This window comes from Phalacrocorax aristotelis, chromosome 24 (assembly GCF_949628215.1).
Source record: "Phalacrocorax aristotelis chromosome 24, bGulAri2.1, whole genome shotgun sequence".
Lineage (NCBI taxonomy): Eukaryota > Metazoa > Chordata > Aves > Suliformes > Phalacrocoracidae > Phalacrocorax > Phalacrocorax aristotelis.
The window spans coordinates 5,987,615-6,012,980 of NC_134299.1; the positions used below are offsets into that span (position 1 = coordinate 5,987,615).

The 25,366-nt window shown below is 60.5% G+C and overlaps 4 protein-coding genes and 1 non-coding gene across 7 annotated transcripts; 4 read left to right on the forward strand and 1 right to left on the reverse strand.

Annotated features, from left to right (window-relative positions):
* Positions 1-6,257: 6,257 nt before the first annotated feature.
* On the forward strand, positions 6,258-13,705 carry TGFA (transforming growth factor alpha). Of its 2 annotated transcripts, XM_075074580.1 has the most exons (6): positions 6,258-6,383; positions 10,026-10,079; positions 12,022-12,145; positions 12,373-12,522; positions 12,653-12,762; positions 12,849-13,705. In XM_075074580.1, exons 1-6 carry the CDS (start codon positions 6,350-6,352, stop codon positions 12,854-12,856), a joined length of 480 nt encoding a protein of 159 aa, XP_074930681.1. In that variant the 5' UTR covers positions 6,258-6,349; the 3' UTR covers positions 12,857-13,705. The 2 variants fall into 2 exon arrangements, with proteins under 2 accessions (XP_074930681.1, XP_074930680.1); XM_075074579.1 differs by lacking the exon at positions 12,849-13,705 and having other exon boundaries at positions 12,653-12,821.
* Positions 13,706-15,852: 2,147 nt separating this feature from the next.
* FAM136A (family with sequence similarity 136 member A) lies at positions 15,853-17,199 on the forward strand. Its single transcript, XM_075117391.1, has 3 exons — positions 15,853-15,973; positions 16,773-16,913; positions 17,011-17,199. Exons 1-3 carry the CDS (start codon positions 15,887-15,889, stop codon positions 17,197-17,199), a joined length of 417 nt encoding a protein of 138 aa, XP_074973492.1. The 5' UTR covers positions 15,853-15,886.
* Positions 17,107-19,955, forward strand: SNRPG (small nuclear ribonucleoprotein polypeptide G). 2 transcript variants are annotated; one of them, XM_075117392.1, is made up of 4 exons: positions 17,107-17,231; positions 18,508-18,606; positions 19,317-19,441; positions 19,759-19,955. In XM_075117392.1, the coding sequence occupies exons 1-4, from the start codon at positions 17,219-17,221 to the stop codon at positions 19,807-19,809; spliced, it is 288 nt and encodes a 95-aa protein (XP_074973493.1). In that variant the 5' UTR covers positions 17,107-17,218; the 3' UTR covers positions 19,810-19,955. The 2 variants fall into 2 exon arrangements, with proteins under 2 accessions (XP_074973493.1, XP_074973494.1); XM_075117393.1 differs by lacking the exon at positions 17,107-17,231 and adding an exon at positions 18,123-18,253 and having other exon boundaries at positions 18,508-18,530.
* A 1,187-nt stretch (positions 19,956-21,142) lies between these two features.
* PCYOX1 (prenylcysteine oxidase 1) lies at positions 21,143-25,316 on the reverse strand. The gene is made up of 6 exons (XM_075117384.1): positions 24,919-25,316; positions 24,628-24,834; positions 23,750-23,924; positions 23,022-23,233; positions 22,595-22,747; positions 21,143-22,255 (listed from the first exon to the last, which is right to left on the reverse strand). The coding sequence occupies exons 1-6, from the start codon at positions 25,148-25,150 to the stop codon at positions 21,597-21,599; spliced, it is 1,638 nt and encodes a 545-aa protein (XP_074973485.1). The 5' UTR covers positions 25,151-25,316; the 3' UTR covers positions 21,143-21,596.
* TRNAG-CCC (transfer RNA glycine (anticodon CCC)) lies at positions 25,114-25,184 on the forward strand. Its single transcript has one exon. It is a non-coding gene; the product is annotated as a tRNA-Gly (tRNA).
* Positions 25,317-25,366: the final 50 nt, after the last annotated feature.

Sequence of the window (25,366 nt, forward strand, 5' to 3'; positions counted from 1 at the left end):
GCCCGAATTCCCCTTCTTGCATCAGCTGCGGCGTTGCGTCCTCGGCCCCCGGGTCCGTCGCACGAAAGGCAGAGCCCAGATCACGGCTGCGGCCGTCCTGGGCTGCCGCGGTGCAGCTCGGGCTTTGTGCAGCAGCTCCATTCCTACGCGCACGCAGCCGCTGTCGGTGACGCTCAACTTTGCCCGCGCTGCTCCTTGCACTCGAAATTTTCCAGGCTTGGCGCGAGCCCAGCGGTGGAGTTTTGTTTTGCAACCGAGCAAAATCGGCTCAGTGTTGTCAAGCTCGGCGGCCGCGTGAGCGAAGTACGGGTCTCCCCGGCTCTTCCCGCTGCAATGTTTGCATTTCATCTGGCTTCCCACCGCTGCCTTGGCATGGAGCCGCGGGCAGGTCTGCGCAGGGGCTGCGTCCCCTGGCGAGGTCCCCTCGGCCACAGGGCTCCTGTCTCCATGGGGGTTACGTTTGCTCCTTAAATATGGGTCTCGGAGGCCCCTCCGTAAGGGGACTGAGCAGACTGGCACCGTGGCTCCTCGTCCCGCCCCTGCCCTGCCCGTGGAGGGGAGCCTCGCGGTGGCACCTCCTGCGCGAGCCTCCCTGGGCAGGTGCCACAGCCCCGTCGTGGTCCCCATCCCAAGGGGCAGGGGCACTGCCGGAGCGACAGCAAACGTTCCCCTGGCCGGCAGACAGGGAAAGCATGGTGAAAGCCCCGCCGAGGACGGCTGCTGTCAGCTCTCGCCCTCCCCGTCTGGCAGAGGTTTATTGCAGTCGCTTCCCCACTCTGTTTTGAGCCAAATTCAGAGCATTTAAGTGCTTTACAGTCAAACGCAAAGGTACGGGGTCCAAAGGCAGCATGGCACAGGCTGCGTGGTGACTATTTCTTGGATTCGGGTGCAAATTTAAGCCTTCCCCTGCCGGGGTTTGTCTCGCTTGAGAAACACAGGTGTGAGATGCTGCAAGATCTCGGAGGATCTCCAAGCATTTGGGAGCATCTGATCCCTCCAGGGTCTCTCTCCCCTTCCTGGAGGAGTTATGGCAGCAGAGAACGCCTGAACCTGTTTTACCTGTGTGTGATTTCCCTGGGCAGGTACAAATTCTTGCCGTTCCTGCCGGGCTGAGTCACGCGTGTCTCCTCCGGGCTCCCGCACCGTCCCCGGAGCTCCCAGCCTCTGCAATCCTTCACCTCCATCTCCACTTCCGAAGGTGGCGAGTGAGTCATTCCCGTGGGAGGTGGGGTCGCCTATCGCGCCGGGGAGTCTCAGCCCGGGGGGGAGACGTGTTTGCTTTCCCACGTTCCCGAGGAAAGCCATGTTTTCTTTGCATGCTCCAGTGCAGCCGAGCGGCTGCGGGGGCTCCGGTTGTGCCGATGCTATCCCAAGCCTCCCGGCTCCGGGGAGCTGGCTCGGCAGCAGGGCCGGCTGTCGGCGGATGCCCGGGAGGTCGCTGCGTGGGGACACGGAGCTGCGGGCGCTGACTCAGCGTTCCCAGCGGCGTTGGACGGGCGCGGGGCGGCGAGCTTGCCAGGCAGGCACAATGCAAATGATAGATAAACAAGCAGAACAAGGACAAATACATCAAGCTCAGGCATGTGCCATGCATTGTGACCTGCCACTGCGCCTTTTGTGACGGCTGGATTAATGGCCCAGAGACTGAGGGCCTCTGTTCAGCTGCCGGCTGCTTTCCGGCCGGACTTGGGTGCTTTTCCCAGCCGGACACCGAGGGCTCTTTGCCCAGTGTCGGTGGCTCGGGGAGAAAGGGTGGGCACGACGAGCCTAAATGCATTGGCTGAATGCCTTGGGCATCCTGCCTGGTGGGTCCCACCTGCATTGCGAGGGTAGCCCAAGCCCCCCAGCCCCTTCCCGCAGCCATTTGGGGGGGGGGCTGCTCCCCCAAAAGCTGCCCCAACACCCTCCCGCCCTTCCCAGCTCTCTGCGTCCCACCCTGCTGCTGCTGGTCCTGCTGCAAAGCCCTGGGAGGGGAACCCCGAGGAGGAGGAAAACAGAGCCTGGCCTCGGGATTTTTAAGGGCACGGCCAGACGTGCAGCCGCTCGAGTGCTCGCTGGGTCGCTGGCCGCCGCAGCTGAATGCCCCTTGTGTCAGGCAACCCTCGGCGGCGTAAATGAACGTGGCTTCCCGCGACCGCGGTGGGTTAAGGAGAGCCGGTAAAACCCACGGCAGCCAAAACACCTGGCAGAGGGACCTGACAGCCACTGCCTGGACCAGCTCCGGCTACGGGGCATCGGCCCCTCTGCCCTCTCCTCTGCTCCCAAGGAGAATTCCTGCTTGCTCTGATCCACGCCGGACCACACTTGTTCCCCCACCCCCTCGCCACTGCTCAATAAAGATAAATATATATATGTATATAAAAAATATAATCTCATGCTAACCGGTCCACTATTGACATTAGCCTGAGAGGTGCCAGCCTGGAACCAGCTGCGTTGCTGCAGCCAACAAAGCCCTTTTTGGTGGCCAGGCTTGAACTGGGGAGCCCATAGGTCAAAAATCCTTTATTTATAGAGGCTTTCTGCAAAGAAGGGCCATAAACAGAAATGGGGGAGCTAAAGAAAATGTCTGGGAAGGAACAAAACCCCAAGAAGTTATTTAGGAAAAGGAAAAAAAAGAAAACAACAACAACAACAAAAAAAAACCTTGAATAAAATGTACATTCACAGGGGAAAATCCTGGCTATGAAAGAGCCTTTTAAGCTGGCAGAAAAACAGAACCGGTGGCTGCAAGATAAAGCCAGGAAAAAAAACGCCAATAAGGCCCTGTTTTTAGCAGGCCAGCGGGTAACAGGCGGGAGGAGACGTCAGAGGCGCTTCCCCTCCAGCAGCATCCCCGGGGCACGGTGGGACCCCCCCCGGCTCAGGGTCTGCATTCGGGTTGGGGGAGCCCCAGGGGTGCTGCATGGGTCTGAGCATCCCGGGGCTGGGACAGGCAAGCTCCAGGGCAGCAGAAGTCAGTGCCTGACCCTGGGCATAATATTTAATTTATCCTGAGCCCATACATTAAGAAAATAAACGAGGACCTAACTCCCCCCCCCACCCAGCGGCTGCTGCAGCCTGATTGATTTCTGCGTTCAACGGAGAAGCCAAAAACATCCCGGCGGCTACAATTTGGGTTTGTGTGAGCCATCGGGGAAGAGGCGGGGAGGGCGAAAGGCGATGTTTTCTCTTTGCCTAATTTTCATGTTCATAATCCAAAATAAACAGGCGGCCGGAGGCTTTTATGCCGGACACCAGCACACAGCCCCCTTGTTACACGCTGCTTCGGGGCAGGATATAGATGGGGGTTTGGGGGGTTGGGGGTTTTTTTTTGCCTTTTTTCACCGCCACGTCATAATATTTTAAGCTGAGATTAAAGGGATCTCTGTCACGGGGAGGGACAAGCAGACAGAGCGCACTCGCCGAGCGATGGTTGTGGACAGTGGCGTTCGCCAGTGATATTCCTCGTCCTTCACAGGGGCTGGAGTCTCCTCCTTGCCCCGTTGGGGCACGGAGGGTGTGTTGCAGCAGGGGATCACCAAAAAACAGCCGCTGCATTTCTCCTCTGCCGTGCTTTGGGTTTTCCCACTGGCCCCTGCAGCCTCTAACAGCGGAGGGGTCTGAACCATCACCCTCCAGCCTCGGTATCAGGCAGGGAGATGGGGTAACGAAATGCAGCGTCAGGCTTCAAAAATAAATACATACTAAACGCGTCCTTCCCGCTTGGTGAAACGCAACAGGGTTTATACGCCTTTTTCAGGGTTTTGCCCTAAACCGATCAATTTGCCAGAGCGGGATCCGCTCGCTGCCTGCCCGGCTCTGCCCAGCCTCAAGTGAGGCAGGATCTGCCCGCGGTTTCACTTAACTTGAGGCGAGGGAATAACCCCTTTAATCTCCAAACCCAGAATAAGCCACTGACAAAGAGCGATTCGAAAAGGAAAAGAGAAAAAAAACCAACCTCGCAGAGGCTCCCGGCTTTGTGCACCTTGCCAGCATTGGGGCAAAACAATTAAATAATTGTTTTTGTGGTTTTATAACAGTGGGAAAAGCATGAAAGCCAGCACTAGAAGGGCGGCCGGAGCGGTGATGGGCGATGCTCTTGGCTGGTGCTGCCGAAGCAGCCGGTGGGTGCTGGGGCTGCCTGCACGCAGCCGGCCCAAAGCCTGCGGGCAGCGACCTCGGCCAGCTCTCTGCGCCTCTCTGCGCGCTTCTACAGGGTTTTCTTTGATCAAATACAATATATTCCCCTGGGGGGGTTGCTTCTGCTCTTCCAAGGCGACTGGTTACAAACAAAAAAGAAAAAAAATAAATCAATAAGCTGAAGTTTTTCTTTTTAACCAGAACATATTGCATCATACAACCCCAAAGCCATGGTTTTTTGCCCCATTGTACCATTGCTCTTTTGCAGCGCTTCCTCATGCTGGGAGGAAGGAGCCGCCTGTTAGTACGACTTGCCCGTGACTTCACAGCCGGCTTTCTAGGTACTCGAGAGCATCCCCAAATTCCTTTGGGCTTACTGCTCTGCCTCGCTCCTGCCTGCCCTGCCTGCAGCGCGCTCCTCCCTGCCAGCTTTGCTGCCCCGACTCCGCCGGCCCTGCCACCATTCCTGTTCTTGCGGCAAGTGATTCACGCCAGGAGTGGGAGGACTATTGCAAAAAGGAGGAAGCCTCTATTTACAAATAAATATCCCGGTTATCAACCCGGGGGGCGGGGAGGGGGAGGGTTGGGGGGGAGGCAAAAACCAAGGGAACAACACAACCTTGCCCGTGCCGGGGTCGTCTCCCAGGTTGTTTGTCCTTTGGGTGCTCCCAGCTGGTTGGTGACCCTTTGTGGGGATGGTAGGAAGCCCTGCCTGTCACCGCAGCCACCCCGGGACTCGGCAGCCAGCGGGGTTTAGTCTTTCCTGGAGGGGGGCTGTATCTACCTCGTGGTGCATGAGCGGCAGGGTGCAAGGGTTGGGGTGTTGGGGCCGAGCCCCGAAGGGTGGGAGTGCTGTGGGGGGCTCAAAGGGGGAGCCGAGGCTGCGCAGCCTCCACAGCCACCCTTGGTTGGATACTCGCTCGTGGCTGGGACTCCAGTGGGATTTTTCCGGAGCTGGGTGACGGCTGCTGCCCCAAAACACTTGGGCTTTTGGGATAAAACTCGGCGCTGGAGATCTGGGGATCGCTGGCGATGCGAACAACCAGCTCCCAGCCCCTTCAAAGAGCTGCTTTCAAGTGCTAAGGGAAGATGGTATCACCTGGGAACGCCGGGAAGGGCTCGGCTCCGCTCAAACCGCAGGGCTGGGAGCAGCTCCCGTGGGGATGCTGGGTTACCACCCGCATGGCTGCGGGGGCTCCCTGCACCGGTGGGGGGTCCCACGGGGTCCTCTGCCTGTCCCCTGTACCCTCAGACCATGCTTGCCCCTTGCCTGTGAGGCCAAGCCCCATCTCAGGAGTCTTCTAAGGCTCAAGCGTTAAACAGCGGCTGTCCCAGGGGCAGATCTGCCAAGGGCCACGGGAGATGCACTCACCACCGGCCGCTTTTCGGCCATGACCATCTTTTTGGTCCTCGTGGCCCCGTCCGGACGCGCTGCCCCCCCATCCCCACACAACGCTTCTCAAGGAAGAGGAAACCTGGGCTCAGCCCTATTGATTTTGGGGATGACAAAGGCTGGGATCAGCGAGGTGGGAGCCGCACCGGCGAGGAAGGGGCGTGGGCGCTCGGCCAGCAGCAGATGAAGGAACGCGCTTGCGGTTAGTGAGGCAATCGGGGCGTCTGAGCCCGGTGATGCACAGAGGGATCGGCGGGGGGCTGCTCCTGTGTCCCCCTGCGCCCCCCCCCCCCCGCTCCCCCCCCCCCCGCAAATAGCCCATGTCTCAGTGCGAGAATCAAGAGTTGGCCGTGCCGGGTGGGTTTTGAGGGCTGAGTGGGTCCTAGTGGAATCCCGTGATTCACCCCACGGGTGTCACCCCACACAGCTCCAACTCACGCTGATGACACGGGTTAACCACCCCCCCACACTCCCCAACAAGAGGACAAGTTTTAGTCCCAGCCTAACCCCGAGCCTAACCCGGGGGGGGGGGGGGGAGCGAAGAAGCGGGTGGGAGGCGGGTGGGTCCGAGACACGCTGGGGCCAGGGCCCACCGGGGGTGGGGCGGGGGACACCCCGCCGCGGGGTCGGCCGGTGGCGGGGGGGGGGGGTGGGGGGGGGCGGGGGGGGGGTGGCCCGGGGGTGGCTCCGCCCCGGGGCCGCAGTGGCTGGCGGCGAGTCCGCGCCCATTTCCGCCGGCGGGAGCCCGGCCCCTCGCCCCGCCGCGCTGCCGGGCGCCCCGCACCGCCGCCACCGCCGCCCTCCGGCCCTCCCGGCTCCCCCAGCCCCACCGCCGCCATGCCGGGCGAGGCGGCGGCCGCGCTGGCCATGGGTAGGTGCGGGGCGGGGAAGGGGGAGGCGGGACGCGGGCACCCCCGGTACCCCCAACCCCGCTGCCCCTCCGTACCCCCACCGGCTGCTCGGGAGCGCCTTGACCCACCGCCGAGCCGGGGCACCCCCGCCAGCTCCGCTCCGAACCCCGCTCCCACCCCCCCACCCCCACCCCCCCAAACTTTACCAGCAGTTGGGGCAGAGCGCGGTCCCCACCGAGCATCCCTAAATAGGTTTATTTTTAAGGGCAAGGCTTTCTGCAAATTATGGGGGTGTACCGGTGGGGGGGGGGGGGGGGGGGGGGGCGGGGTGTGAATCGGTCGCCTCTTGCTCCCCTAAATACTTCAAAATAATTTGGCTTCGATCCCTCCTGAAGTTATTTGCTTAACCGCTCCTCGCTTGTGGGAACGCGCCTTCGCCACGACTTGTAAGTACGGCCTCGGCGGGAGGACGAGCCCTCCAGTCTCGTTCGCTTATTTTAGGGTAGAGTTAATTAGCGAGAGCGGATCGCTGGGTTTGCAATTAAAAGGAGGGGAACGTTAATCGTCTGCTCCTTTTGCTGGGGTGAGGTGGCGACGAAGGGGGGCCGGGAGCCGTACCCGCAGGTAGGTGAGGCTGGACCCCGGTGATGCTGCGCGCAGGACGGGACGGGACGGATCCGGACATGCTTCCCAGCCTGGAGATTTGATGACTATAGAGGTGGGAGAGCACAGACCTGGGGCACGGGGGCTCCTCGCCAGGACGCGCGGGATGCTTCGGTGCCGGGGAAGGTGACCCCAGGGCTGGTACGGGGGTGGGCAGCACTTGCTGGACCTCGGTTGTTGGCTTTTTTTCTGCTGTCCCAAAGGAGGAGGGCTGCGCGTTCCCGTGCCTGTGTCACCCGCAGCACCGGGGCTCTGCTGCTCCTCGCCACAGCTCCGCGGTGGAGCCGGGGCCGGGGGGGGCTGAGGCAGCGCCAGATGGGTGGGAAGGAGGCTCTTTGCAGCACTTGGGTTCAGGAAAGAAGCCGGTCTGGGCCCCGCTCCAGCGCCGGCGCTGCCTCTCTGGCTCTGGCATGGCCATGCCGAGATGCCTCCTCGCTCCGCTGCTCCGGCACATCTCCTCCGCCGAGCATCCCTCGGGCGGGTGGGCGGCCGCCACGGGGGGTCGGTTACTCCAGCAGCCACATCCCTCCTCGGCTTGTCCGGAGGCTCCTGCCAGCTCGGTTTGGGGGTGCTCGTGTCCCTCTGTGCCCCGCTGCTTTGCCGCTTGTGTGGATTTGGACCTCTTGGGCCCCAGTGGGTGCCCGTGTCGGGAGCCGAGCCACAGGTTTCCCACCTGGCCGGGTGCCCCGCTCTCCCCAGTCTCCCATCTGGGGGCGATGGCTGCTCCCAGCCTCCAGCCTAGGTTGCGTACAAGCCTCCGCGGTGCCCCAGTTGCTGCAGCAGGGAGAGGAACCCTTTATAAACCGCATTGAACCAGCAGATTGGAGCATCTGCTTAAAATACCAGGGGAGAGGGGAATCTCCTCCAGCCCGATGTGCGTGCACCTGACGGCTGCCAAGGGCTGATCTGCGGAGCCGAGGGGAAAATCTGAGACAAGCGGATTAGGAGGGAAAAATTTGGGGCAGGGAACAATCCCCAGCGATAACGGGGAGCTCCTCACGTTGTGAGGCGCTGGGTGGTGCTGGGGGCGAGAGGAGCTGAGCCCTTGGCTGGTGGTGGAGGAGAAGCGGAGGCTGGTAATTAATGTCATGTTGGGGATGGAGTCCTTAAGTCCGTGTTTGTCGATCAGCAAGTCGGGGGGTTTGGGGGTCCATCAGCAAGTTTGGTGTGTGCTGCCGGGAGGGCGAGTTCAGGGGGGCTTTGCTGGCTGGGGGCGGTGGCAAGGAGAGCTTCCCAAAGTGGGGGGCCAGGGGGTGGATGGGGCCAGGGAGGGGGCATGGCTGAGCCCCGTCTTTGAAATTAAACCAGAGGCGTTGACACAGGGTTTGATCTTTTGGGTTTGAGGAGAGAAAAAACTGAGAACGGGGCTGGGATGGGGTTGCCAAAATCAAGCAAGGGCGGCGGCTGGTCCAGGCTGCCTGACGGAGACGTCCCGGCTCTCGGGAGTCCCACTGTGGCCGGTCAAGACACGATGCTCTGTGTCTCTGTAAGGTGTTTGGCTCTGCCAGGGCTGCCCGGCATCCCTGTGCCGGCTCTTGGGGAGCTCACCGGAGCCCTTGGATGATGCCGGACGCTGCCAAGGAGCAGTGATGGGGGATGAGGTGATCATATGGGGCGAGCTGGGCGGCTTCCTCGGCCGGGCTCCTCCAGCCAAAGCGGCTTTGACTTGAGCGGGGCGTTATACCTGCTGTGGGGAGTGGTAGGGCAGAGGCATCGCCGGAGCTGAGCAGGGTCCCGAGCGGGGGCCCGGCAGGAGGATGGACAAGGTGGGAAGCCAGAGGGGCTGACACAGCTGTGCCGTGACACAGAGATGAGTCGTTTCCCAAATAACGCGTGGCTTCCTCGGCGCGTGGAGGTGTGGGTATCGGCACGAGCAGGAGTGGAGCGGGGCAGGAGGACGAAGCGTCTTCCAGCAATGAGCCACTGGTGGCAGCAAAGAAAAATAAATACCTAAGCTGGGAGGAGATGGGATGCTTAAAATTCAGTTTCCATGGGCAGAAAATCCCCAGGGACTGGCCAGGTCTGTGGGAAAGGTGCAGCGAGGACGACCGGGGAGAAGCTGAAATGAGGGAAGCTGCTGCAATAATTAAAGCCATCGGTTGCTGCTGGGCTTTGCTGGATGCAAACCCGAAGGGCTGGAGCGCGGGTTGGTCTCTCACTCATCGCCTTTCTGCATGATTTGATTAAACCCATGAAAGAAATTGGGTCAAACGTAGCAAAGGGACTGCTGCTCTTGTCTGGCTTTGCACCCCGGGGTTGAGCCGTCCCAACAAAGCCTCTTAGCTGGGGGGGTTCCCCGGTCCACTCCACCCCGCCACCCCCCACAAAGGGACAGCTTGGGGAGGTTGTTCTGAGCTTTCCGGACCTGCAGCCCGCCCCGTGCTCGGGGTTGCATGGTATTTCTGCCTGCCCAGGGTATTTCTGCCTGCACAGGGTATTTCTGGCTGCACAGAACCCGCCATGCCCAGGCATTTTGCACCGGGGAGCCCCACTCGCACCGCGGGGGTGCAGCCTGCGGGTCCCCGGGGAGCAGCGGTGGCACTTGCAGGTCAGGCAGCGTTTGCAGGCACAGAGAGGCAGGGCGGGGGGCTGGTGGGGCAGCTGCAGTGCCTGAGCTCACACGGAGGCTGGATCCAGTCCCGCTGTGCGCACACGGGCGGGAGAAGCTGTCCAGGTGATGCAGGTTGTGCTGCCCGGTGCACGGCGCGGTGCATGGGGGTGGCTGCTCGGCTGGCACCTGCACCAGCACCCTCCTGGGCCGGGGATGCTGTGCAGGCGGGCGGTTGTTGGATGAGCAAGCACGGGCCTATCGGACATGCAAATAACAGACTGGTTTCAAGCTCCATTCTGGCTTTAAAACACCCTAGCAAACACCGTTGCTTTTTTTTCCCCCCTTTTAAAAAAAAACCTCATAAATCTCTGAGTGATTTTGTGTAAACCTGCTCGCAGGGGGGAGGGACACGGTCCGGCTGACCTCCGTCTCTCTGGCCTCTCTGCAGGTGTGCTGCTCGCCGCTTGCCACGCGCTGGAGAACACCACGGCGGCCTGGAGCGGTGAGTTTGCCAACGGGGCAGAGCTGGCACGATCCCGGGGTGGGGAGTTGCAGGGCAGCCGCGTTGCCAACCTGCGCAGGAACAGGCAGCGAAGCGCGGCTGCATCCTTGCACCGGATCAGCCGGAGGGATGTTCTCGCGTCCCATCCTCCTCCCTGGGGGATAACGGGTCCCCAGGTGGGATCCTGACCCGCGGGTGCCCGGGGTGCTTTATCCCCAAGGGAAACCCAGCCTCTGTGGTAGGTGTTTCCCATGCACCTTGTTTTGGGGGGGGCCAAATCCTGGCACGCAGCCGCTGGGCGTGCGGGGAAGCGTGGTCTCGTTAGCCGTGCCACAGGTCCCGCGGGGAAGCTGCCGGTGCCTGACGCCGGCTCGCGGCGGCACCGAGCCGGTCGCACCCGATAAATCGCCTCATTCATAAATGCGGCACAATGGGCTGCGAGAGCTAAGAGCCCTTTGCTTCCCCCCTGGCCCAGCACAGCGTGGGGGCTTCGCCGTCGGTGGGGATGTGCCGGCTGCGGGAAGGGCTGTTTGCAGGCAGGGACAGAAAATCTCCTTTTGGGGCTGGAAAAACGGGGTGGTTCAACAGCATCGTTCGGGAAGCGTTAAATGAAACGGTGCTCCCGCAGAGCCGGGAGGCTTCGGAGCAAAACCCCGCCGCGGGGCAGGCGCCAGCACCGCTGAGGCTGATCACAGCTCCTTTCCCGATGGATGCGTGCCCAGCTGGGGTTGCTGGAGGAAAGGGGCTGCTCCAAGGGGTGCAGCGCCGGCTGGGGACTCTATGGGGACGGGGGTCCGTGCGGGCAGCAGCAGCTCGGGGCTGCGGGAGGATGAGGCGGCTGCAATGTGGCCGGCAGCTGCGAGCACGCCGAGGCTTAATGCAAGCCAGGATGTCCCGGGAGCCAGCCCTGAGGCCGCGCTGCCGGCGGCAGGGCAGGCAAAGGGGCACGCTGCAAAGCCGGGGCACGGCCATCGCTGCTGGGCTCAGAGCCCAGGCTGGGGGGGGGATGGCGGGTGCTGGCAGCGGGGATGTGCAAAGCTGTGTTTGGGGCTCGGCTTTGCAGGTTAAAACCTCAAGAAGGGTTATTTTTGTGGGGATATTCAGACCAGAGGCAGGAGTTGGGGGAGTCCGGGCTCCCCTGGGATAAAGCCATCCCTGGGCAGGGAGGTGTCAAGAGTTTTCCTGGCGAGGGGTTGCACCGAGGCGCGGATTTCAGCAGTGATGCAGGTGGCAGCGATTCTCACCACAAAGACCAAATCCCAGCTCCTGGCTCTCCAAGGATGCTGCCACCAGCTCCGACATCTCCAAACCTCCCACCGATGCCTTTCTCCCCACCACCAGAGACGGGGACATCGGGCCACTGCCCCAGCCGAGCCAGCCCCGCTCCGTCTTTCCTCGCTTCGTGTCCCCAAAGACCCGGAAGCATTTGACAGACGTGGGTTTAATTACCCCGGCCTGCCATAAATTCACAGCAACAGGAACTTGAGGTGGCTTTGAAACGACAGCGATCGGATGTGCTTTATACCCAGGCAAATCCAAAAGCAGGATATTTGTTTTCCGTCTCTGCTGCGGAGGATAATTTAAACCAGTGCGGGGTGTAATGGAAAACAGCATCCCCACAAAGCCACCAGTCCGGGGCTGCAGCCGGCTCCACCATTAGTTAACTTTCTTCTCCTCCATTTAAAGCTTTAAGGTCTTTAGGAAATTCCTCCAGTGCCGGCGAGGCTTATTTTTGGGCTGGTTTAAGTAGGACCCATCTGGGCTCCTTTGGGTGGTCCTGGCTGGGATGCGGCTGCTGGGCCACGTCCCACCCAGCAGCACTGAAATAAATACATCCAGCCCTAAAACAGAGCTACCGACCCGCCGTCGGCGATGCCTGGGTGGCTGCCAGCCTGGCAAATGCCCCCCAAAATGCCATTTTTCTCCTTGATTTTGCTCCCAGCTCCAGGCCCACCAGTGGCGGCGGCGGTGAGGTCCCACTTCAACGACTGTCCTGACTCTCACAGCCAGTTCTGCTTCCACGGCACCTGCCGGTTCCTGGTCCAGGAGGACAAGCCGGCGTGCGTGTAAGTGCCGGGGGAAAAACCTTCCATGACTAAAATCCAGATGGGTCCTTCGTGTCTCCCTTTGGCTGGGAAGCCCCAAAAAGCGGGGTTGAGCTTGGGTTGGGTGGGTGCCCTGGTCCGCGGGTGACGCTGCTGCTTTCCCCCCGGTCCTTGGGTGATGCTGATGCTCTCCCCAACCCTGGCTGTCGGGCTGATGCCCTTCCCGTGTGTCCCCCGCTGCGGTGCAGGTGCCATTCGGGGTACGTGGGGACGCGGTGCGAGCACGCCGACCTCCTGGCCGTGGTGGCCGCCAACCAGAAGAAGCAGACGATCACCGCCTTGGTGGTGGTGTCGGTGGTGGCCTCGGTGCTGCTCATCGGCGTCTGCGTGCTCATACAGTAAGTACGTGGAGCCGGGGGGGTTCGGCTCAGCACCCCTCCCAGCCGATTTGGGGCAGGATGCAGCCCACGAGGGGGCATCGAGATCCCCCCCGCAGCCCCTGACCATCCCCTCCCTGCTCCCCTGCAGCTGCTGCCGGCTGCGGAAGCGGTGCCAGTGGTGCCGGGCGCCCGTCGGCGGCCAGGAGAAGCCGGGTGGGCTCCTGAAGAGCGGTACCTCCTGCTGCCACGCCGAGACGGGTAAGGGAGCCGGGGGGCACCGCGGTGGGACGCCGGCCACCGGCGCTCCCGGGGTGTAACCGTGCTCCCCGTCCCCTTTCCTGCAGGGGTCTGACGGAGCTGGGGGTCCCGCCGCCGCCCCCCCACTCAGGACACCCGCGCCGGGGACCAGCGCAGCATCTCTCCTCTTTTTTGGTCTTCTTTTTTTTGTTGTTGTTGTTTTCTTTTTTATCTGTCTTTCTTTCCTCCCCCCCCCCCCCTCCGGCCACGGAAGACGGCAAGCGATCGCCCCGGCAGGAGACGCGCTCGGCAGCACCGTAAGCGTGCCGGCAGCAGCAAAGCGCTGGCAGAGCCGGGCATCGCCCCCGCCGCAAAGCCAAACCCCCGGCCACGCTTTGGATTGGGGTTTTTTTTTTGTTGTTGGTTTTTTTTTTTTCCCCCCTTTGGTTTTGGGTTTGTTTTTTTCCCTTTTGCTCAGATTATTTTTTTTAAACCAGAACCCCCCACTCCCACAGGATGGGGCTTTATTTTTCTATAGAAACAGAAAGGCGAACCCTCCGCCTCGGCAGTCGCATGGACTGCGGTCACTTTGGGGACAGATACGAGCTTTTTATTAATAATAAAATGAACCTTAATCCTAGGAAACCTCCTCAAGCCGGTGCTCTAACCTCCCGGTACAGCGTTAATTCTTCTCGTAGTCTTTATCATAACCAATCCGAAGCTGTTTTGTTTGGTTTTTGGTTTGGTTTTGGTTCTTTTTTTTTTTTTTTTAAAGAAAAAAAGTCATGGTTACTCTCATGTCTTCTGTATATGTTGCACTGAAAGTTAATATTTAATGTTTTAATTTATTTTGTGTGGTTAAATTAATTTTGATTTCTATAATATGTTATTGTGATTGGCTGTTCTTTTTTTCCCCTAATACCTGGATTATAGTTATTTAAGTGATATAAAGGACACATTTTTCAAAAAAATTTGTCTCTTGGGGCTTTTTTCGGGGGGAACGTTTGCAAAGGAGAAGCCGGGTCCCGTGGCTGGTTGCAGGAGGAGCATCCCCAGGGTGCAGAACTGACACCCTGGTGATGGGCTCAGCCTTGTTCCCCTGTTTCCAGCCCAAACCGTAAGGGGGAGGGGCGGGGGTGGGGGGTTGATCCCCTTCCTGCCACATGGGGGTGGGGGGGCGGTCCCAGCCTTGCATGGCCCTCAGGAGCTGATGGTGGGGACACCCCGGCTGCCTCGCCATGGAGGGACCCCCCCCCAACATGGGAGCAGGAGTTGGGCGGGGGGGGGGCACACTGCCCGCAGCCCCCCGCTCTGCCAGCAGCAGCTCTTTTGGGACAAACGCCGCCAACTGTTGGGGTTTTTAGCCCCAAGATTTTTTTCACACTTTGCTGTTAACACCTCCCTCGGCTCCGGGCCCCCCCCCCCCCCGCCGCCAAACAGACGTCCCGGAGGAGCAGGGCGTGCTGTGCCCGGGTGCTGTGCCCGGGTGGGTGTGCGCGGCGTGCCGTGCGTGGGGGGGTGCGTGTATGCACACCCTTTCCTCTGCACACCCACCGCCGGCCCAGCTGGTCTGCAGGTGCCGGAGCGGATACAGCCTTTCCGGGGCTGGGGCGGGGGGGGGGGGCCAGGCAGGCAGCACCGCTGCTTCCCCCCACCCATGGAGCCACAGGCCTCATCCTGCCCTATGAGCCCCTCCATGGGGTCAGGCCCCCCCCCCCACACACACACACACACTGGCATGGCCTGGCCTCAGTGTGCTGGGCTGGAAAATGGGCTAATGCGGGTGCAGGATCTGTGCTGGGGTGGGCAGGGGCAAACTGCGTCTGGTCACCGTGCCCTGCGGGGTTACGGGCAGGGGGGTGGCTGCGGGTCCTCCCCAGCCCCCCCAGCTCTGCTAGTTGTAGGATGCAGGTTCTTTGCTGCAGGGTATAAATCGGGCAGGTTTTAGAGGAGGTGTCCAGTGCAAACCCCCTATGCGGGTCAGGGCCAGGGGCACATCCCCGAACTCCCCAGCAGCCCAGGGCTGTGATGGGTGCTCTGCGCGGGACACGGAGCATTTTGGGAGGCCTGGGGGTGTTGTATTTGGTTGCTTCGCCTCAGCAGCTGGCGGCTGCAGCCCCGGTGCGGGGGGAAGCGAGGGGGGTGGGGGGGCAGCCGGGGCTCTGGCTCCTTCCTCGAATTTTCCCTGCTGCCATGACCTGGATGTGCTACAGGGCTGGGGGGCTGGGGGGTGTGGAAGGGGTCTGTAATGTCATGGCCACGAGTAAGGCAGGCGGCTTAATGTCACCCGTGGCTGAGCCGAGCCCTCGCTGCAGCATGGGGGAGGGGGCTTTGCAGCACTGTGCATTTGCTTTGCAGTGTGCTGCAGGTGTTGTTGGGGAGGCTGCACTGGGGTGCAGGCATTGCATCGTGGTGCCTTGTTGCATTGCAGTGTGAGCCTTGCATTTCCATGCAGTGTTGCAGGCATTGCATCATAGTGCCTTGTTGCATTGTGGTGCAGGCGTTGCATGGCGGTGCAGGCATTGCAGTGTGGGCCTTGCATTTCTATGCAGTCTTGCACTGTGGGGTAAGCATTGCATTGTAGTGCCACGTTGCATTGTGGTGCAGGTGTTGCATGGCAGTGCAGCGTTGCATCACAGTGCAGGCCTTGCAGCGTGGGCCTTGCATTTCCATGCAGGGCTGCACTGTGGCGCAGGCATCGCACAGCAGTGCAGTGTTGCAGCGCAGTGCAGTGTTGCAGTGTGGGCCTGGCATTGCAGTGTGGGCCTTGCACTGCCATGCAGCGCTGCACTGTGGCGCAGGCGTCGCACAGCAGTGGAGTGTTGCAGTGTGGGCCTTGCATTGCAGCGTGGGCCTTGCACTGCCATGCAGCGCTGCACTGTGGCGCAGGCGTCGCACAGCAGCGCAGCGTTGCAGCGCGGCGCAAGCGTTTCACCCCGCTGCGAGCCCCGCACGGCGTCGCACGGCCCAGGCCGGCACCTCGGGCTCCCCCCCCCCGCCGGGCGGTGCCGGCCCGTGCCCGCCCCCCCCCCCCGCGCCGCCCCCCGTGCCGCCCCCCGCGGGGCGGTGCCGGCCCGTGCCCGCCCCCCCCCCGCGCCGCCCCCCGCACCGCCCCCCGCGGGGCGGTGCCGCGGCCAGGCCGGGGATGGCGGAGGCGGCGCAGGGCCGGGTGCAGGCGGCGGTGGAGAGCGCGGTGCAGGGGCTGGAGCGGGAGCGCATCCGCGGCATGCAGGTACCGGGCGGGGGGAGCCCGTGCGTGGGCCTGGTGTGACCCACGGGTGTGCCCTGGGCAGCGCTGTGACACCCCCCCCCCCCCCCCCGCGATGCAAGCCCTGGCTCCCCGCCCCGCCGCCGCACACCCTGTGCCTCCCGGCGCAGCCCTGCGGTCCCCCAGTCCGTGCCCTGTGCCCCCCCCCCCAGCCCCACACCGTTCTCTGGGCATCGCCCTTGTGTGTCGTGTGTCCCCCCCCCCCCATTGCATGCCCTGTGCAAGCTCTGTGTCCCCCCCCTGCACGCCCTGTGACCCACCCCGGGCCTGGCCTCTGCAAGCTCTGTGTCCCCCCTGGCAAGCTTTGTGCCCCCCCACCCCTAGTGCATGCCCCGTGCCCCCTCCACATACCTTCTGCCCCCCCCCAAGTTCATGTCCTCTGCCCCCCACATGCCCTGTGACTTTACATATTATGTGTCCCCCCCCACATGCCCTGTGCCCCCCACATACCCTATGCCCCTACACATGCTCTGTGTCCGCCCCAAGGTCACGCCTTGTGTCCCCCCCCCCATGCCCTCTGCCCCCCCCAGTTCACGCCCTGTACCCCCCGACACGTCCTGTGACCCTACATGTGGTGTGCCACCCCCAGTTCATGCGCTGTGTCCCCCCCTATATGCACTGTGCCCCCCCCCAGCTGCAGGCTCAGGGCACAGCCAGCTCCTCGCAGGGTGCTCCCATAAAGTTTGTGTGTGGGGTTCCCCCTCACAGGCTGCACCCCGCTGACCCCCGCCACCCCCCCCCCCACCCCACCGTGTCCCCGCAGGGCGCCATGTTTCGGTGCAGCGCGCGGTGCTGCGAGGACAGCGCGGCCTCCATGCAGCAGGTGCAGCGATGCATCGAGCGGTGCCACGCGCCCCTGGCCCAGGCGCAGGCCATCGTCACCGCCGAGCTCGAGCACTTCCAGGTGAGCAGTGGGGGACACGGAGAGGGGGGGGAAACACTGTGAGGGGGTGCACAGGGGCCCTCTGACCCTCCCCCCCCCCCCCCATCCACCCGCGCAGGACCGCCTGAGCCGCTGCACGCTGCATTGCAATGACAAAGCGAAGGACGCGCTGGAGGCGGGGGACGCGGAGGCGCGGGTGCGTGGCCAGCTTGACGCCTGCCTGGCCACCTGCGGGGACGATCACCTGCGCCTCGTCCCCGCCATGGCCAAGAAGATGAAGGACAGCCTGGCCGCCCTCCAACAGTAACGGGGCGCCGGCGCCCCACATGCTCATTAAAGGCAAGGTGCCACGCTCCTACCACCCACGGGTGCTGCGGGGTCAGGGGCGTCCTGGGTGCTCACAGCAGCACCCAGGCTGAGGGGTGAGCCCTGGGCTGGCACATGGGTGCAGGGTTGACCGGTGCAGGTGTGCAACATATTGGGCGACGCTTGTGCGGGATGCGGGGTGATCCCTGTGCGGGCACAGGGTGTGGGGTGATGCGCACATGTAGGTGCAAGGTGTGTGTGTGTGGGGGTGCACCCTGCATACGTGCTATGTATTGAGCGATGCTTGTGCATGCACAGGGTGTGAGGTGACCTGTGTACGTGCTGCGGGACACCTCTGTGCGTGCGTGCAGAGCGTGGGGTGGTGAATGTGCGTGTGCAAAGCACAGGGTGACCCCAATGTGAGTGCACGGTGTGGGGCAGCCCCTGCGTGTGTACAAAGTGCGGGGTGGCCTCCGTGTGCGTGCACGGCGTGGGGTGGCTGCATGCATTTGCAATGCACAGGGTGACCCCAGCCACTCGAGTGCACGGTGTGGGGCAGCCCCTCTGCGTGTGCAAGGCCTGGGCCGACCCCCACTTTCCCGCATGGCTCTGGGGGGACCTGCACGCATGTGATGCAGAGGGTGACCCCCGTGTGCATGCACACACACTCACGCGTGTGCGCGGCGCGCGGGACGCCGCGCACGTGGAGCCGGGCGGGAGGCGCGTACCGGCCGTACCGCCCGTACCGCCGTACCTCCCCGTGTACCCGCGCACCACGGCACATCATTGCACATCGCTTTCCGCAGCCTCCCGCCCGCCGCGCCGCTGCTCGGGGGAATGCGGTACGGGCCCGGCGGGTGGTGATTGGCCGTGGGGGAGGCGCGAGGGGCGGTGGGAAAAGAGGTGGTGGGTGGGCGTGGCGGGTGGGAGCGAGGGGCGGCTCCCCATTGGCTGGCGGGGGCGGGTGACGGCAGAGCGCGGTGACGGCAGAGCGCGGCGGGAGCGGCGGAGGGAGCGGACGCCATGAGCAAAGCGCACCCGCCCGAGCTGAAGAAGTGCGTCAGGGGGCCGGGACCGCGGCCGGGGGGGCTGAGGCCAGGGATAGGGCTGGAGCTGGGGCCGAGGCTGGGGTCGGGGGGGAGCGGCGGGAATGCGGCCGCGGGGTCCCCCGTCCTCCGCCATGCTCCGCAGCCCGCCGGCGCCCCGGCATGCACCGCGGCGCCCCGCTGTCATGGCGGCCGTGTGGCGGTGGGGGTGCTCTCCCCTCACCCCTTCCCGCCGGTGCTGATCCGCCGCCATTTCGTTGCAGGTTCATGGACAAGAAGCTGTCGTGTGAGTCCCGGCCCCCCGGAGCTGTTCCCGGCCCCCCGGAGCTGTTCCAGCCCCCGAATTGTCTTAACAGCGTTGGGTCTGAGGAGGGGAGCGGGGTACACGGGCGGCGGGGGCGGGCTGGGGGCTCCCCCGGGACCCCGACGCCCTCCTCGCGGCGCCTGGTGGCGGGGAGAGGGGGGGACACGCCGCCTGCCTGGGCCAGCACTCCTTCGCAGCGGGGACCAGGCCACCAGGAGCGGGCCCTGGCTAGTTTCAGGCTTCAAAATTCATTAATGGGGGGTCAATATTAATTTAGAATTTACTTTCCTAAAGCCCTGGGATGGGGGAATTATAGGAAGAATGGAGATAACCTCTTCAGCAAGGCCTGTTGTGACAGGCCAAGCGGTAATGATTTTAAACTAAAGGAGGGTAGATCTAGACTGGATGGAAGGAGAAATTTTTTATAATGAGGGTGTTGAAACCATGGCCCAGATTGGCCAGAGAGGTGGGAGATGCCCCATCCCTAGAAACATCCGAGGTCAGGCTGGATGGGGCTCTGAGCAACCTGATCTGGTTGGGGATGTCCCTGCACACTGCAGGGGGGTTGGACTCAGTGGCCTCTAAAGATCCCTTCCAACCCAAACCGTTCTATGATTCATTTCTTACCACATTGGATGTGATGCTCTAAACACTTTGAATCAACAAAAGAACCTCCCTCCCTGTGCCCTGCTCGCTCTGGTGGGAAACCATGAAACGCTCCGACTTCAGCTGTTCCCTTTCTTTAAACATGCTCGATTTTTTTTGTAGTGAAATTAAATGGTGGCCGACACGTCCAGGGGATATTGCGGGGGTTTGATCCCTTCATGAACCTCGTCATCGATGAGTGTGTGGAGATGGCACCGGGAGGGCAACAGAACAATATCGGCATGGTGGTGAGTGCCGCTTGGGGCTGAAAGGAGTGGAGGGTGAGTGGTCGTGCACCAGCTGGCAAACGTAGCCAGTATATGTAAAACGAGCTGAATTTTAAGAAGTGGGTGTGTTTTACCCCGATAGCAATAGTTTTACCAAACAATCTGTGGGGTTTTAGAGTTAAAATCCGATAGTGTTCATCCTTGGGGGGGGTGGAATTCAGTGAATTTTTGATGCAGCACCAGCTTTTTAGGAAAATATACTGGGGGGACGGGACCTGCAGCACTGCAGAGTGGTGGGTAACCACGTCCCACCACCTGCTCTGACCTTCTGCTCTTAGGTAATACGAGGAAACAGCATCATTATGCTGGAAGCCTTGGAACGAGTATAGCGCTGGAGAAACCTGCGTTGTTACTGGCTGAGATGTGACGGAACCCATCTATTTTGTTTACTCATTGAATCTGCCACGAAGCACCCGAGTGTAAACTTTTTGTTTTGTTTTGTTTTGTTAAATAAATTTTGTAATGATCAGTGTAACTTGCGTAAGTCATACGTGCTTTTTGTGGGTAATGGGGCAGCTGAAACGCGCTGGTTCTTCGGCGCAGTGGGGACAGTTGTTAATTCTGCTCCTGATTAGCTTTAAAACTCTGCAGAGGCTTTTGGGAGGCTTAATTTATTGAGGCGGATGCTAAATTGGCACTACCTTTGGCATCCTTCCCTTTAGTATCTTGTAAAGCAAGCTACAAAGCCGTGCCGCGTTTGTTGAGCACGTTATTGGTTCCTAATTGGCAGGAAAATGGTGAAATTCTCCTCTGGGAAGAGTGAGATAGAGTACTTGTGCCAAGCCGGGCTGCCTGAAGGTAGAAATTTTAAAAAAAAAAAATAATGGTTTTTACTTTTATTTCTGCACCACGGAGTTGTGGTGCAGGAACGAAATCCTGCGGGGGCTGAACTGGACCGAAGAAGCCTTCAGATCTTGCCGCTAAATGGATCCAGGTAGAAACTGGCCTTTTTGGTTTGCTCTTGTGAACAAACCTGATGCCACAACCAGTAGAAAGTGAGCTTTGGGCAGAGCTCAAAGGGTTTTCTCAGAAAATGTGACAATCGCTACCCCGAATGATCGCTACAGCACCGCCACCGGACACCACGAATACAAATCGCGAGCTTGCTTTCCAGCGTTCCCTGAGCTGGCGCTGGGCACGCGCCGCAGCGGCAAGCCTGTTCAGCCGGGACAATATATGGTAACATCTGGGGTTTTTTTTTAATAAGCTTTTATTGCTCCTGTGTCCACCGCGGCACAGTGAGGGTGCGGCTGGGCGATCAGCGGGATGGTAGAGCCCCGGAGCCGACCGCGAGGCCAGCCTACCTTCCAAACAGTGCATTTATTTTATTGGTAAGGGCAATATCGAGACGGGGTTGAGGTACCGCAGCAATGTTAGATCCGGTCAAGGGACATGATATTCTCATGAAAAGGGTTTTTACCTACTCAAACCTAGCAGCGCCCTGCTGTAGGGTCAGGTCATCTAAATTAGTAACGCTTTCAAACTTTGACAAAAGGAAACTAGTGGTTTTGCTTGCTTACCACCCATTTTGGCAACTCCCTTAACAAGCAGCAGCCCAATTCCCCGCACCCAAAAGCTACAGTACTTGTTCTGGAAGCAAACTAAGAACGCAGCCCCGGTTTCCACTGCACTAGTCCCACCCCAAGGAGTAACGCCTTGATATACCCTTCAGAAAATAATTGAGGCAGAGAGATTTACAGTCGAGAAGTTTTTTGGTTTTTTTTTTTCTCTTTTCCCTGCCTGAAATGCATCCAGACAGGGAAAGCGACGTGCACAGGTTAATCACAGCGATGCAGATCCTGAGTTTGGCAGACTCTTTATCGTGATGGGCACTTTTGGGGTCAATACGGCATTTAAAAGGTCGCCTTTCATCTCTCATAGAGATAGATCAAGGAGGTTGAGAAAGGGCCAGCTCCCCTGGAAAGGCTTCCTCTGCCTTTTCACTACTGTTCTAGTCTGTCTTGAGTCAGCTGGATGTCTCCTCTTAGGGACTAAGCAAGGAGTTCCTCGGTTGTGAGCTTTCCTTGCAGCTAACCGCTGGCTGTACATGATCTGTATCTCTGGTGGATGTAGTGCAGATGCTCCCACGAGCGCCCGGCCGTTGGCTCCGCAGGGCTCAGAGCTCCGTTTTCAGCTTCTCGTACAAATCTTCCTGGTCAATCCTGTCGCTGTTCCCGTACCACCGGTGGTAAGCGAGCAGGGCGGCGTTTTTGGCTGCGATGGCGCTCATCTCCATGGCGCTCGCAGCTCGCTCGATGCCATTCAGGTAGTAGATTCTGTCGTGGAGGATGATGGGAGGGCATTTTTCCGGGGGGCTGTAGTGGGGGTACGCCAACCACTTCTTCACTTTGATGGAGTCGTAGGAGGAGAAAAGCAAGTTAAGCTGCTCTTTGGTGAGCACCTCCTTCGAAAACACCTTCCAGACGGCCGATTGCAAGGGCAGCTTTCCTTCGCTGCCTGTGTCTTCCACGGGAGACACCACCCCCAGGCTGTTGATGAACAGTTTGGGATTCTCCATAGTGAAGATGGCACTGAAATGAAAGGCGGATGGGTCCCGGTAGCCAAAGAAGGAGGTGTTTAGTCGTCCGTGCACTAATGTCGTGACAGTCTGGTGGTAAGCATTTGGGAACTCTGGGACGGGAGGGTCAAAGTTCTTGAAGGCGATGTTGGCCATTTTGCGGCTCAGCGGAGCAGCGATGACAACGATGTCGTACGTATCTGCCGTTAGTCCCGATGTAGTGTTGTAAGTGACCTGGTAGAGCTTCACCGCGTCCCCTGGGGAGAAGAGCTCAGTTATCCTGCTCTGCAGCTGGAGGGAATCCCATTTGTCCCTCTGACAAACGTCAGGCTTTTAAAATGCCATCCCATTTAGGCTAATTATGCCTTGTTGCAAGCTGAAGTAGCTTTACAAACTAGTACCAGCTTAGCTGCGGGAGCGCTTTGAGCTGGGGCTTCAAGCAGAGCCCAGTTTTCATCTTAAAAAAGATGAAGGGAGGCCCCAGCTGTTGCTTGGGTCTGCCAAGAGCTGGAGCTGAGCGGTGACAGAGGCCAGCGCTGGTCTCCAGCTGCCAGAGCATTCCCCTCCCCACCAAAGGGAAAGCAAACCCAACTCACCCGTGGGTCTGGGTCTGATTTTTGGCTCTATAGACAAAACAGTACCAGGAATGACTTCAGCTTTGGAGGCGTAGATCAGGCCAGTGCAGACAAGTTTGTTCCCCCCTTTTACTGACCAAAGGTCTGATTCTGCCCCAGCCAGAGAAACAGCACCTACAAGGAAATCACGGTCATTAGAGTGGCTTGTTTGGCGTCATTCTGTAGGGGAGTGTTTGAAATGAAGTGGAAAATTAGCGGCGTAAAGAACCATCCCGTTGGGACACAGAGTATTCTTGAAGGCCAGGGCTAATCAGGTCGCATTAGCCAGCAATTTGTTGGAGGTGCTGCTCCACAGTACCAGCCCAGGGAGCAGGAATCCCAACACCTGTGAAGAGCACGAGGTGCCCGGGATAAGACATGTTGGGAGGTTAGCCCACAAAACACTCACCTACAAAACCATTGATGTTGATACCTTGCCCGTAATTGACCCTCATGGCTGGACAAACCACCTCATTTATGAACTTATGGGAGAAGCTGGCTTTCTGCATGGCTTCGTCGATGGTTTGGTTCAGCATGCGAGTGAAGTCGTTCCCTCCGAGGGCGTGAAGCAGGCGCTCGTTGCTGCTGAAGGCGTAATCGTGCGTCTGGTAGCGATAGATCCTTTAACCAGAGACAAGAAATAGGTATTCAGCCACTGTTAATTACCTTTGCTGCCCTCGGAAGCCGTGGAGGATCTCATGGCGCAGCTCCCGAGAGCCTCACAGCCCTTCACTGGAGCAGCAGAGCTTGTCTTTCCAGCCAAGCCCTAGCCTAAGTGGTATGTGCCTAAGTAGACCTGGACCTTTGTTATTCATTTACTCATCTTTCCCAACAAAAGTGCTTTGTGCATAGTTATGAATTTAATTCCCTTTAGTGCCCAGGTGCCAGAGCAATGGGACAGTGCCCACCTAACACCCATTTCCACCGCAGCCGCTTGATTTTGCTGTGCCTGTTTGGCGATGACATCCCCAGCTTTTTCCTTCCGAAAATGATGGGCAAGTTAGAGGGGGCAACCGGAGACTCCCTTCTCAATGGTGATGGGATGATTTCAACAATTTTTTTACAACTCGGCAGCGGGTTTCGCACCTTTTTCTGCAGCTGCTTTCCCACCTTTTCCCTAGCAGGGCCCCGACGTACCGCATGAACTTGTCCAGGATGTCCTCCACCCACATGTACATTCGCAGGGGGTTGAGCCCGTAGTGCCAGAGGAGCTTGAGAAGGTTGACAACGTACCAGCTGCTCTCCTCGAACACAAACTCCTCCCCGTTATAAATGCCTGAGAGGCTGCTGCGTGCTGGGGCAACCGAGAGGCCTCGAGGAAAGAGGTGGAAAAAAGATAATTTAATGAAAGGTAGAACTTGTGTTGAGCTAAACTATATTATGCCTCGATTTTAACTTCCTGAGACAACCTAGCTTCGTGTTGATCAAGGCGAGCCATTAAAGATTGGATCACCAGGTTGTGGAAAGCCTAATTAGTTCTTGACCAGGAGCCAGGTAGTTATTTATGGTGACTTTTGGAGCTTTATGATGGGACGACTGCATGACCTGTGGTGGAGGGGCTCCCCTATTTTCACTGGGATGCGGGTCTCCTTTTCCCAAGGGGGCTGGGGTTCTGTAGTGGGGGGATTAGGCAAGGATATGGGAGGGTATTGGGGTGGGATTTGGGGGTGGGTGGGAGGACTACTGGGGTGAGATTTGCGGGGGGCAGCAATGGCTTGTTCTTTATGGGGATGTCCCCCCAGCAGAGTGGGAGAGCTGGACCTGGAGCATCCCTTGCAGGGTGTGTGTGTGATTTTTGGGATGGGGGATGCCGGTGGCGCGTGTATGTGATTTTGAGGTGGGGGCATGGTGGGGCGGGGGGATGCCACGGGGTGGAGGGGAGGAATGGGGTGTGATTTGGGGAGTGGGAATGCCGGGGGGGGGGCGGCATGATTCTGGGGCAGGGGCTTGCCGTGGGGGAGGTGTGTGTGATTTTGGGGCGGGGGGATGCCGGGGGAGGGGTGTTCCCCACTCACCCAGCTCCTTGACGAAGTGCTTCATGTGCAGGTTGAGGGGGTGGAGGACGGACCCCCCCGCCTCGTAGCCGGCCCCCTCCACCTCCAGCGTGGCCAGCCGCCCGCCCACCGCCTCCTTCTCCAGCACCTCCAGCCTCACGCTCCTCCCGAACTTCTGCCGCAAGAAGTAGGCGGCGGCCGCTCCCCCGATCCCGCCGCCGACCACGGCTGGAAGAACCGGCGCCGGCGCTCAGCGCTGTCCCCGCAGCGCGCACCCCACCCCCGCCCCACACCCCCCGCTCCCCGCCGTACCGATCTTGCCGGGGGCATCGCGCTGCGGCCCGCGGCCCGGGACGGGCGGGCAGAGAGCGGCGAGGAGGAGGAAGAGGAGGCTGAGGGCCGGCATGGCGCTGGGCTCGGCGGGCGGGGCCGCCCCGTCACCTGGTTCCCGCCGCGGCGGCCGTGGCGGCAGGACCATGGGGGCGGGAGGCGACGACCGTATCAGCCGCGCCGCTGGTGTAGTGGTATCATGCAAGATTCCCATTCTTGCGACCCGGGTTCGATTCCCGGGCGGCGCATGTACGTTTTTCCCCCACCACCACGTCCTTAATTCCTTTAATTTTTATTTTCCCGCCTCGCGGGAGTGAGGAGAGGCCGGGCCCGTCCCCCGGTACCACCGGGGAAAGCCCCACCGATCCCGGTTTACCGGTGGTCGGGGCGCGGCGCATGCGCGGGGGCGGGAAGGCGGCTCGTTTCCTCC